At 45.4% G+C, this 12,327-nt stretch overlaps 1 protein-coding gene across 3 annotated transcripts in view; it reads right to left on the reverse strand.

The window, feature by feature from the left end:
• HDAC7 (histone deacetylase 7) overlaps positions 1–7,616 on the reverse strand; it is a 531,422-nt gene extending 523,806 nt beyond the window's left edge. For all 3 annotated transcript variants that reach the window (XM_069231044.1, XM_069231043.1, XM_069231042.1), the window contains exon 1: positions 6,675–7,616. In XM_069231044.1, coding sequence (XP_069087145.1) covers positions 6,675–6,786 — 112 coding nt within the window. In that variant the 5' untranslated portion in view covers positions 6,787–7,616. The remainder of the gene's footprint in view (positions 1–6,674) is intronic.
• Between the last annotated feature and the right edge of the window lie 4,711 nt (positions 7,617–12,327).

Consider the following 12,327-nt stretch of genomic DNA (forward strand, 5'->3'; position numbering starts at 1 on the left):
TCTAAGTACATCAGCACTGGGCTCCTGCTTACTCGACTCAACACTAAAGTATAGAAAAATGCTTCATAAACGGGTAAGAATGTATTTAAAGGCTAAAAGATTAACTGAAGTTAAAGAAAGGAGAGTGTCCTTCACTGCTAAAATGTAAAAACACCTTAATTCTTAAAGATATCTTGAAGCAAAAATGTAAAAGTATGACAAAATCTGTTCAACATTCAAAACGTTTATTTCATTAACATGTAGAACCGTTTCACCTTAGTACATCAGTTAATATCAGTGCGTTAAGAACTATTTTTTTCAAGTGATCATTTTGAAACTTGAATTTGGAAATATTCGTTCTTCCCACCACCCTCACAACTAAGTGGTGAACTGGGAGGCAAGTCAGTTGTTAAGTGAAGTCTGTAGGTGGCCTGGGTTTCTATTATACATGAACATAATAGTGCAGTAAATCAAACAGAAGTTTTTGAACAAAACACATCCTAAAGTCGTACATGGGATAATGAGGAAAAAGGAGATAAAGTGAATAAAACAATTGGCTAGGATCACACAATTTGGTTAAGTGGAGATGAATCCCAAGTTTTTAGTTTCACATCGTGCAATTCCCAATAGATGTATATGAATATGATTTGTTCCCCTACACCCACCTTAGCACAACCCTCCACCCGTCTTAGTCCACCCTCCGACTGCCACCCCGCTGGAATCAATGTGGCCCTCAGTCACATCACAGACTAAACTTTATGGCCCCTGGGAAAACGTGTGCAAGTACATATGCCCTAGAACTATGGAAGCTCAGACAAGACAATCGACTCAACTACAACCTGCAGACCCAACAACCTTCTGCATCCAATACCTACCAATTTCAATGTACAGATACACAAGAAAAAAGGCTAAAATATGGTACTGAGAGGTCATTCATAGAAACCTTTATTGATGATGTTGATGTCAGTCCATAGACTGTTATTGGTTTAACCAATGCTAGCTTCTTTTATAATGCATTAGGATTGTCTATCTAATTGAGGCAACAAAGACATGCTAAAGGTATAGAAAACAACATGAAAGATTGCCACCATATTGTGTGATGCAACATCATGATACAACGCAGCTGCCATCTGGAAAATAGACAAAACCTTTCTTGCCACACTTATCATACTCTCAAGGTAGCCACCACATTGCATCAAGCACTTTGTCACACAATGTGGCATCCATCTTGAGTATAGGGAACAGTGTTTTCCCACTGTATGTACTAGTATTGTTCACAATAGATCTTTCAACAACAAACAGATAAAAGCTATCCTTATTCGAGACCTATTCACTCTGCCCAACCTCCTCGTTATAACCATCCCAGATATGTGTAATATGTCTGTATGAAAACTTCTCAAAAGAAGCCTTGAGAAATCCATGGGGTTGGAGGTGGGGGTATACATGCTTTATTCTTGTCTCTTCTTGTGGCACACCCTGAACAAGCATTGGCAAAGCCAACAGATCTCACCTTTGCAAGGTCTAATGGCTGTATAAATGCTTTTAAAACGCTGTCCAACATGGCCGAAAGTCAAGGAAAAATGCTATGACAAGGTCAGCATTGATCATGACATAGAGCTTTTTTTCAAAGCCATGTTGCACAGCAGACCACTCTGCTGTGAAATGTATTTAAAAAAAGCAGGGGTGAAGGGCAATGCAATACAAACAGCAGGAGGTGGGGGTTATGAGGAAAACAAAATGGGGAGAACGGAGGGAGTACCAGACGGGGGCAGGAGGAGAGGGTGGGAGAAGAATAAATAGTAACTCAATCACAGCTCGAGGAGCAGACAGGAACTAATTAAGTTGAATCAATCTGTTCCTCGTTCGTGCTCCACAGAAAGGAACAGCCTGCACTATCCAATTGGGAAGCTGCAAAGAAGAGCGACACTGAAGCCAATGAATGGTAAGCAATGGGTGAGCTCCAAGCCCTTTATTGTCAACAAAAGTGTTTAGCAAGAGAGCGCACATGCAGCATATGTGCAGTTGCAAGCTCGACCTAAAAACACTATTAGCGTCTACAGTACTGTCATGACAGTTAGGATTGAAGCCAATGACAGAAATGTTCTGCCTTTCAGAAACACAAAACTGAGCACAGCTAAATTTACTCCCCTGTACCTCGTCTAGATCCCTAAAGAAAGATACATATCCTAGTCCACTCATAACACACCATACTCTTGAAGGGAATCCCTTGCTCCTGCCTATCTGTGCTGCCTCACTCCACTAATCTGCAGCAATCCTCCTACATCCAGCCTTCATTCCCCACCCATCGGTTTCCCATTTAAAGGACACATCCTTGCTCCTACCAAGCTGTGCTGCCTCACCCCACTAGTCTGCTGCCATCCTCCTATACCCACCTTTATTTCCCATCCATTGGTTTCCCAATGAAGGGACCAATCATCCTAGCTTGACTTCCCAACATTTATGCAGTTGCCCTGCTCCTGCCCACAAACACTACCTGGAGCACAACATGGTAAGCAGCTTGGCACCCCTGAGATACATCCATGGGATCTGTGTGAATCCAGCTGTGACATAGCTGGAATCAGAGAAACAGCCTGGCAATAAGACAATCACCTCTCATCGACCACCTTAATAAATAAGTTAGCGAGGTGAAGGGTCCGTCTGCTCCACCTTCCCGAACAAGTTCTGTGAACTCTCTATCCACCTGCCAAGCAAAGCCAATAACATTTTTATCATGGGAGAATTTCATTTGTGGGTAGACAGCCCATACTCCAAACCTGCAACATGACCTCTCAACAACATGCAGGCCCAGGGCTTCCAACAAGTGATGAGTTATGAGAACCTATGACACACAGCTGGGCACATGCTGGATATCCTGTTCACACATACTTTGAAACCTGTAATCTAGCAGTGTCAAAAATACAAACCATCGAACTAACCTAAACAGAGCAGCGGAATGATAGAATCTTAGGGCCTCACCTAGGCGGAAGCACTACCGCTTCTGGGGCAGCAAGATGCTTTGTTTGGGGGGGGAATGTGGTTACTGTTCCTGTGCCCAGTTTCCACATGCCCATCGAGTGAAGGCATGTCTAGTAGTGTCCTTCTTTATGAGGGACAGTCCTGAACGCCCAAACTTTTTTTGTTCCTGCCGTTGTACCGTTCTCAGCATAATGTTCAGATCCCAAACATCAATACTAGTAAAGCATTGCCCAATAGGTCGAAGAAGAGGGAAGGTGGCACCTATTTCGCCTGCTACAGAGCTCCTCGTACGTTATCCTGTTTACCACTAATTCCAGGCCCAAAATATACCTCAGAGTTCAATACTCCCACTTCAGTCATCTGTGCTTACCTTTTGGGGTGATTATTTGCAAATTTATTCATTTCTACTAGGGATTAATATGTCTGCCTACATATCTGCCAACATTTCGCAACAGGAAAGAGGGAGATTATTTTTTCACAATCAGGAGGATTTATTTTCCCCATTGACTAACATTGAAACAAATGCAATTTCAGGTGGGAGATCTAGTCATTCACAAACAGAGGTGTCCAACATTGGCTCATGAGGGCTGATCCATTCCAGATTTTCATGATATCCAGACGAGATAAATGTGCACACAATTAATTTAAAAGACAACCAATTACATTAATGGGGTAAAACATACAGCCACCAGACGTCAGGCACATGAGGCCCTAATGACACCAGATCCTGCATGTCTTGATCCCAATTCTACAAGAACAGGCCCTCCTACTACCATCAAATACATGCCACAATGATGTGTGAGATTAAAGACCTGGGCACAAATAGATCTCAAACACATTTCAGGCATAACAGACATCAGTAACATAAGTCTGTTGAGACCAGTCCTTCATCACTCCATGCCCAAGACCCCCAATGTTTCTCCCAGGAATGCCCCTCATGCCACAATCACGCACACCCAACCCAACACACAAAACTGTGAGCAATCCCAACATCATAGTAGACCAGACCCTAGGCACAATGTGTATTTATATTACAATCGTAAAAATAACTAGGACGCTCTCATTTCAGTCCCCCAAAGAGTGATCCTATGCTGCTGTACATATTTCTTAAATGCATAGTTGTTCCGGCAGAGTTCTTTTAGCGCTAGAACAAGGTACGGACTGAAAGGGAGCATTAAAGGATACGCCCAGTGCTTCTGAGCGACGAAACAGTTTTTAATGGCGCTACGTTATGTTATGAAACTTCTCGAGAAGACTTTGCCAAGGCTCGAACTCGTGACCTGCAGATTTCGCACGTCATCAGAGTTGTATCTCTAGAAGTAATCTTACCGACTCCGTACGCAATTTTGCCAACTCTAAGCGTATTATATATTTTTCTGTCAGAAGCTGGTCTCTAACAGGACACTAGAACGTGTACACCCCGATAAGCCCACAAACGCTCATGAGGCTGCAAATTCTTGTAATATTATGTCATTAATTGTAGTTGTTGCCATTTATACAGGACACGCTAACAAACGCATTGTGAATTGCATTTATAGGCTCAAATAATAGGCGCTGCTATTACCAAATGGTACGTATTTTATCGATATCAGAAAGAAGAAAGACTGACATGGCCAAATCGGGACTGAACCTGTGACCTACATGTGCCAGATGCGCTATCCCACCAACCTCTGTCATCCCAGGGAGGATTCCAGATGCTCGTTATTTCGAATGCACGTTGCATATATATTAACATTTTTAAAGTTAAGAGAAAAGCATTTGCTTCCAGAAAGAAGTGGTAGTTGCTACTTCCTGTGGAAGGGTTTGCTGCTTTCTTTGATAGGAGGCGTCTTAGAATTAATCTCACAAGAGCAAATATGTGGTTTAAAATCCGCTCTACACACTTATGGCCAAAATCCATCTTGACAGTTATTGTTGGAGAGGATCCGCGTCTTCGAAAAACCATGGCCTTGGTTGAATACCAGTGGGAATTTGACCAGAAAAATGGGTGTGCGGTATCTTACTACACAGAGCAAATTCCACTAAGCACTTTGTCACGAAGTTCGGGGACTGAGCTCCGTTGCCAACTTAACACATTTGTAAGGCCCAGGCCACTCTTCAACCCTTTAATGGAGCAAGGATTTGGAGCCTGGAGTATTATGGTATGCTGATGACGGCTGGAAATCATTTGATGAAGAGCACACTTAATATGCGGGCTGGAACCTCCAGCATTTTCCCAATGATGCCCAATTAAGCCCCGCCCTTTTTGGGTGCCTTGAACCCTGGACTGTCCCAGCTGGGATGTTGAGCACTACAGAAGAGTTGTGGCCACACAGGCATACGTTATTTGTTTATTCTAATGGAATGAGCATTACCGAGAATGCCATTTCAACCTTTAAAAAAATAAGACTGTCTTGGGTTACACATCAACAAATAATTCTAAAAAAAAGAGTCCATTTAAATATTTTTTTTTCTTTTTTAACCAACCATTTACACGACCTAGGGCCACATTCAGATAAAATGGGGCCATTTGTAGCAAATGTTTTGCTCACCAAATTTGGCCAAGTAAATGTTACTTATAAGTGGGCCCTACAAATGATTTTTCGGCGCATTGGCTTTGTTGGGCGTCACAGACGCCCGGACTTTGGCCTAGTACTTATTCAGCATATGTACATTCCTTAAAGTACGAGCGCGGCAGCCCCCTTGGTCGTCTTGCTGACTAATGTTTATGGGGACTATAAAAAACAGCTAATGGAGGCGCAGCTCATGACGTCCAGGTCTGTCGCAGCCACAAGGGTTGGAGCTGTTACTTACCCTACCTATGCAGAAGTGGACAAGAGCGTAGCTACCAATGGTGCAGTAGGTGCAATGGCACCGGGGCCCACAGGCCTTAGGGGCCAACAGGCCCTATGTATTGTTGCATTTTACTACCAACGGTAAGGGCTGGCCATTTGCGTTGCTTGCACCTAGTCCCACTGCACGCTTTCTGCGCCACTGAAGGTAAACTAACCTAAGGAAAACCAAGGGGATTCTCGAAAGGAGAGCACTTTCCAACCTTCTTTAAGACTAGCAAGGCACCATTAGCTACGGCCTACTTCAACATGCAGCTACGTGAATATATTACATTGCTTTGAGCTTACCCCTGCTGCTCAGTTTTACTATTTGCAATATATTCACCAGCAGTCTGTGGGGTCGAGCAGCAGAGAGACTATGTTAATATTACTTTGTGTCCCAGACTCTACCGGCATTCAGGGTACCCACATACCTATCCTATGGGGCCACTCTAGTTTTTAAAACATAACGCTGCCTTCACTTGTTTTGGGGGGCGCGAAAGCTGGCGACATAGTCGCTTCAGGGCGCTTTGCGGGGAGGGAGGTTCCCAAGAGCCAAGAAGGTCTCCTGTTACCTTCGTCAGACCTCTCCGGCTCCCAGCGGAGTGGAGATATGCTCTTGTTCTTTCCAGTGTTCATTGACTTGTAGATGGGAACGTTAGAAGGGAACGCCTTAATACATGAAAAGTCTCCATCCTTAGAGCAGAGAAGAAGGGGACCAGGACCCGAAACCCACACACAAAAAAAGAACTTCCACGTGTGGCTAGATGTATGATCACTCAGTCACAGTTCACTGGGTTAATGCATCTGCAGCTTTTGTGTAATCTGAGCGTGGTACTTCACATTAACGCTCATCTCAGATCTATACCGGCGAGTAGCAGAAAACACAATTGTAAAGTGGGTTCCTACCTGAGCTTCCGAGCGCTGCCGACCTCAGGGTTTCCCTCCCTCGGATGCCATCTGTAGAGAAAAGGGAATCGGCCTCGTAAATGGTGTTTAACATTTGCTGCAATCCTGGCATTGAGCAACGGTGTCTCCTGTCCCCGTCCGGTGCCGGTGGATTTACTCATCCGAGCCGGGCACCGGGTGCTAAACCGCGGGGGCCCCGGCGCGGGACCGGTCGCATGCCAAGGGTCCGACTCCGATGCCCAGCAATATGTGCACCGCGATCTCCGTTGACTGGTACCGTCCAACCTGGCGATCTGCTTTTGGTGGCCGGTGGCCTTTTTAGAGAGCTGGATACAGTATTCCGAAGTTTCCTATTCCATCGCTATAGTGACCCCTCCCTTTCAATGCCCGTCCCTCTTGTACCAATCTGCGATATTCCAGCGCTTGGCAAGGAGTTCCGCAAGGACCAGACCCACAGACTTCTCCAGGTCCGATCGACAGTCCACACCCAACCCGCTCGTTCCAGACAGCCCCGGATACTGTCCGATCAGCTCCAGCTGGCGGTGGCCGCAATACGAGCCGAGCGCCCCAGCCCAGCAAGCAACCCCCAGGACGGTTCTGCAACTCCGCCAGGCTGCCTCATGCAGGGAGGCTCCAGCGCACAGGCATCTAGAGGGCAGGGCAGCCTCCAGCCCCGGGCTCAGGCAGAGTGCGGCTCCAGGAAGTGAATCAATCGTGCACACTGCATCGCCTTCAGAGCTCGGCGGGGCTTTGCAGCACTACCGGGCACCTCCTGCAGCTCCCTGCAGCCTCTGCACAGGGAGGTGAGCCGACGCAGCCTCCAGCCCCCCGCGGCCCCCTCCGCCCCGGGATCCACCTGTGCTGGCCCCCTGCCTGCCCTCCCCCACACAGCGGAGCCCTACAGCTCTACAGCCCCCAGCCCTGATTGGGAACAGAAATAGCACGGAGGGGGCGGGGCCGGCCAAAAATAGCCCAGTGTCAGAAGTCAGTTACACTCAGAGAGAAGCTGCATTGTTAGGGCAGCGGCCAGCTGATTGGAGCAGGCAGGAGCCACTCTAGCAATACACAAGAGAGGGAGGTGGAGTCCCGCCCTTACCCTGCCCGGCTTAGTTAGTGGCTCGATCATGCCTGTCTGCCTTATTCGCTGCCCTCCTATCTACAGTTGCATGTCCACAAGCTGCCCCATTCTCACAAGTCCGAAGTACTGATTCACAGAAACACACGCCGGAAAAGGACACAACTGAACAGTACAAGTAAACGAGGCTGCTCTTCCCTTTACACGAAGATCTGCTCCAGTTGATAACATCCAGTCAGACTTCTCAGTTTAACAATTTGGAATTCCCCAATACAGATTACGACCCTACGGAACTGCAATTTTTTTTCCGATTCAAATTTTTGGAAGCTTGATTACCCGTGTCTCTCTATATCAAACATGCTATGACCTAAATGTAATAATGATTTGTCTAGTTTTAAAGGTTAGCGATAGGCTTGTCTTCTCTGCTCTCCAAAGTTGAGGGATCCGGATGGCTGCAGCAGCAGAATGTTATCGATTTTACTTCTGTTGTTAGTGATCAAATGTAAACATGTTCACTGCACGCGCACCCTGTCGTGATATGAAAGCGTTTCAAGAATACTTTTTGCCTTGGCTCTGATATCAGTCGTAAATGAGAATCTTTTCTTAGGCGCAAATACACGTTCAAAACTCATCTATAAGTGTAAAAAAAAGTTTGATTTTAGGCCCTGATTTAATGTTTACGAACAACACAATGGCTCCGAACGTAAGTGTAAAATAATTTCAAATCTTCGCTGTAAAGCAGGTCAGGCTCAGATCTCGGGTGAAAGTAAACGCGGGCCTTCCGCTGATATCAGGTACCAGTGCATGTTTATCTCTAATCTTAGGTGTCAGTGCAGACCGACATAGAATCTCACACGTAGGTGCAGCCCAGTTTCTAATCTTGTGTGTACAGGGTCGGATCGGAAAGGCGGGCAGTTGTGCATTGGGCGATGGGCCAGTGCCTCAGGGTCACGTGTAGGCAGGTTTTGTTAGGGCATTTGTAAACCAGCTCAAGAGACTCACTTTCTTCCCCATTTGCCATTTGAATGTGGCTCCAGTATTTTTGGCCCTCCCTGCCATGCTGTAAGTTGTGCCTGGGGGCCAGGTGTTGCTTTTGTCATTTGGGGCATTCTCACTTTGGCGCCCTGCTTCGTATCGCCTGCCCTGCCAGAAACAGTGTCATCCCCCAGCAGACCATCACGTTTAGGCCATGGTGAGTGTGGGGAAGGTTTTTGCGTTTGGGCCATTCTCACTTGAAAACAGCAGCTGTGTGCTTTCCTTGATCTTGATTCCTCCCCTCCCAGGTCATAGCCCTGAGATTATAGTGGGCTGGGAGGAGGTTAGTAAGAGAAGTGGCCTCCCTAGCGACCAGGTGTTGTCACCTCGGCCCAGTGGTCAAGTTGGGTGCAGGGACGGCTCCTCTGTTGGGTGGGGGAGCGTCACCCCCGCCAGGAGCGGCAGCTGCAAAACCTTTACCAGAAAACAATAATAAACTGACTTTATTATCATTTTCTGGTAAAGGGGTGTGGCACGGGGTGACGAGCATCACTGTGCATGTATGTTTGGCCGACCAAACACACATGCGTAGTAGGCTCTCTCCAGCCCAGCAACACAGTTGCCGGGCTGGAGAGAGCATGCACAGGCTCCCACTCTGCCTCGGAGCGCACTGGCTGGACACTACCAGCCAATCCTGACGCTGCTCTGAGCAGCGTCATTATTGTCCGCAGGGTAGGCTGGGAGCCTGTGCCTGCCGCATGTGACGGAGGAGAGGAGCAGCCTGGCGGCGAGTGAAGGTCAGTGGTTGGTTAAAAAAAATTAGTACATTAATGTTTATCCCCCCCCGAACGTGCCACCCCTTCCGCGAGCCGCTACTGGTTGGGTGGTTGCTTACATAGGCCTCACTGTGAGGCCACCTTTCTCATAGAGGAAAAAAATGTACGTAGCATTATGGTGAGAGTTGCTGATGTTGGAACTACGTTTAAATCCCGGCATCAGCTCAACATTCTGTGATTCTGGGCAAATCATTTAATCTTCCCTAAAATAAATCATCACACATTTGATCTTGTGTAATGTAACTGTTGCTCATGTACATTTCTCCAGTGCCGTTGGGATGAGTTCACACTATATAAAACTACAAAAAAATAATAACAAAAAATAACTGGCCAGATTCCAATGAGACTAAACAGATGGTGATCCATAAAAGGGAAGTTCGGGAATGTGGAACATATTTTTCAGAGAGCCCAAAGCTAATTGTGATCCAAATCCGACCCTGTATATGTAGGTGTGTAAAGCAGAAAATTCTCGCATATGACAATGTAAAATTTCCAAGTTGAGTTTATTTGCAATAATAGCCCATGGTCGCAAACTCTCAAACATAAATATACATGTCATAAAATGAACATGAAGACAATCATGGAACGTTTAAATACATACGCTTACAAAAGCGAGCAGTAAGTATTATCATAACAAGGTGCAAGTCTCGCCACTATCTCAGGTGTAAGTGCAGACTAGTATCTAATGATAGGTATAAATGGAGACCAGGCACAGACCTGAGATGTTAAGAAACCACTGGGTTCTGTTCTGAGGTATAAGTACAGCATTTGCACTGATCTCAGGTAGTACCGAAGGCCTGACTCTAATTTTAGATGTCAGTGCAAAGAGCACTCGTATCTAAGGTGTTAGTGCACACTAGTCTATACTCTATGGTGTAATTGCCAGTGTAGCTCAGCTCTCTGGAGTAAATGCAGTTTAGTCTCTAATCTCAAGAGTAAATGCAGGTCACCTCGTGTAAGTGCAGACTGTTCTAGAATCTTAGGTATAAATGCAGGGCAGGGCAGCAAGAACTGCAGATGTAAGCACAGAGGTGTCACCAACCATAGGTGTAAGCGCAGGCCTCGCTCAGTTCTCAGGTGCAGACTAGTGAACACAGGCCACACACACGCCTGAGCTGAAAGTGCAGACTGGTTTCTAGCCTTACGTGTAAATGCAAGCTATGTAAATACACACTAGTCTTTCATTTTAAACATAAATGAAGGTCGGGCTCAGATCCAAAGTGTAAATTTAGGGTAATCTCTAATCTTAGGTGTAAATGCTGGCTGGACTCGGGTCTCAGGTTTAAGTGCAGGCTGTCCTCTAATTGTAAGTGTAACTTGAGACCAAACTTGATTCTCAGATATAAGTCAATGTTGCTCTATAAATGTATGTGTAATTGCACACTAGGCTCGTATTGCCATGTAAGGACTGCTGGTCTCTATACATAGATGTAAGCTCAGGCCACATGCAGCTCTCATGTGCAAATGAAGACAAATCTCTAATCTTGGATGTAAATACAGGTCAGGCTCAGATTTCATGTGTAAGCGCAGCCTATTTTCTAATCTTAGGTATAAATGCTGATATGACTCAGATGTCAGGTGTAAGGACCAATGTTCCCTCTAACTTGTTTCGTCTGTGTGCGTAAGTGTAACATCTCTGTGCACTTCAACCAAGGCTATGTGCACTAGGAAATGATCATACATGCAATAGTTATCTGGGGTTCTACTTTAGGCCAAACAGGAATGTATTCATGATTCTTTATTAGCATTTGTTACGCTAAACAGGTTTATAAACCCACATTGTGGGTTACTTCTTTTGTGATACAACTTTTCCTTTGCATTTATGCTGCAGGAGAGGTAGAGCTATGCAAGCCTGGAAATTTATAGGGAGGGTTGAGCCAGATACGATCCTTTAGAATATCCCTCATGAAACAATATAGCAAGTGGCATGCAAGAAATATGGCCAAGACTCTTTCAAATTAAAAATAGGTCATTCATTAATAGTTGCATTTCAATTTATTTGTAGTACAAAAGATGACAGAACAGCAAATTGAGAATGCAAGGTTTGAAACTATAGGAATTCGGCAGCAGACTGCTACAACCCTAAAACATAACATCTGACTGTTTCATTACTCTGAATATGGAGCATCAAATTGTTACCCCAAGAAACACTCTTAAAAATCACACCAGGTTCCTGAGACCATACAATAACAATAGAGAATGTGGTGTACCACAAATGTACTTTCCCACCATCAGTATCTAGAAGGAGTGCTTCAACTTGTCTCCCTGACCCTATGTGCATATGCAGTGGAGTTGAGGAGGATACAGGCAACACTATGGGGTCATTCCCACAGTGCCAATTCAAAGGGAGTCCTTGCAGAATTGCACATATGCAGCAGTACTTTAGGTGAACTAAAACTGGTAAGGAATCTCTAAAAGGGGCATGGCAAAAGAAGTGTAACTAAGCATCCATTACAAGAGGTTATGGCTGGAAACATGTGAACCAGAATCAAATCTAACCAGCAATTGGGTGCCTTTGGGGTTTTTCTGTTAGTACATCCAGGCATAACACAACATTGGACCTGTTCCTGAAACAAGCCAGACCTATTTGCTTTGCCAAAGCATTTTAGCTGTATCACACAAATGAGTAATAATGATTTTATTGAGATACTGCAAACTGATAATGTCTGCCCTTCACACCAGTGTTCTCTGCAGTCTCTCATGCTGTTAGACACGTACATCCTTTTCTCCCTCTGCTTTCTGAAATCCTCAATGCATATCTCACATG

Source organism: Pleurodeles waltl, chromosome 4_2 (genome assembly GCF_031143425.1).
Source record: "Pleurodeles waltl isolate 20211129_DDA chromosome 4_2, aPleWal1.hap1.20221129, whole genome shotgun sequence".
Lineage (NCBI taxonomy): Eukaryota > Metazoa > Chordata > Amphibia > Caudata > Salamandridae > Pleurodeles > Pleurodeles waltl.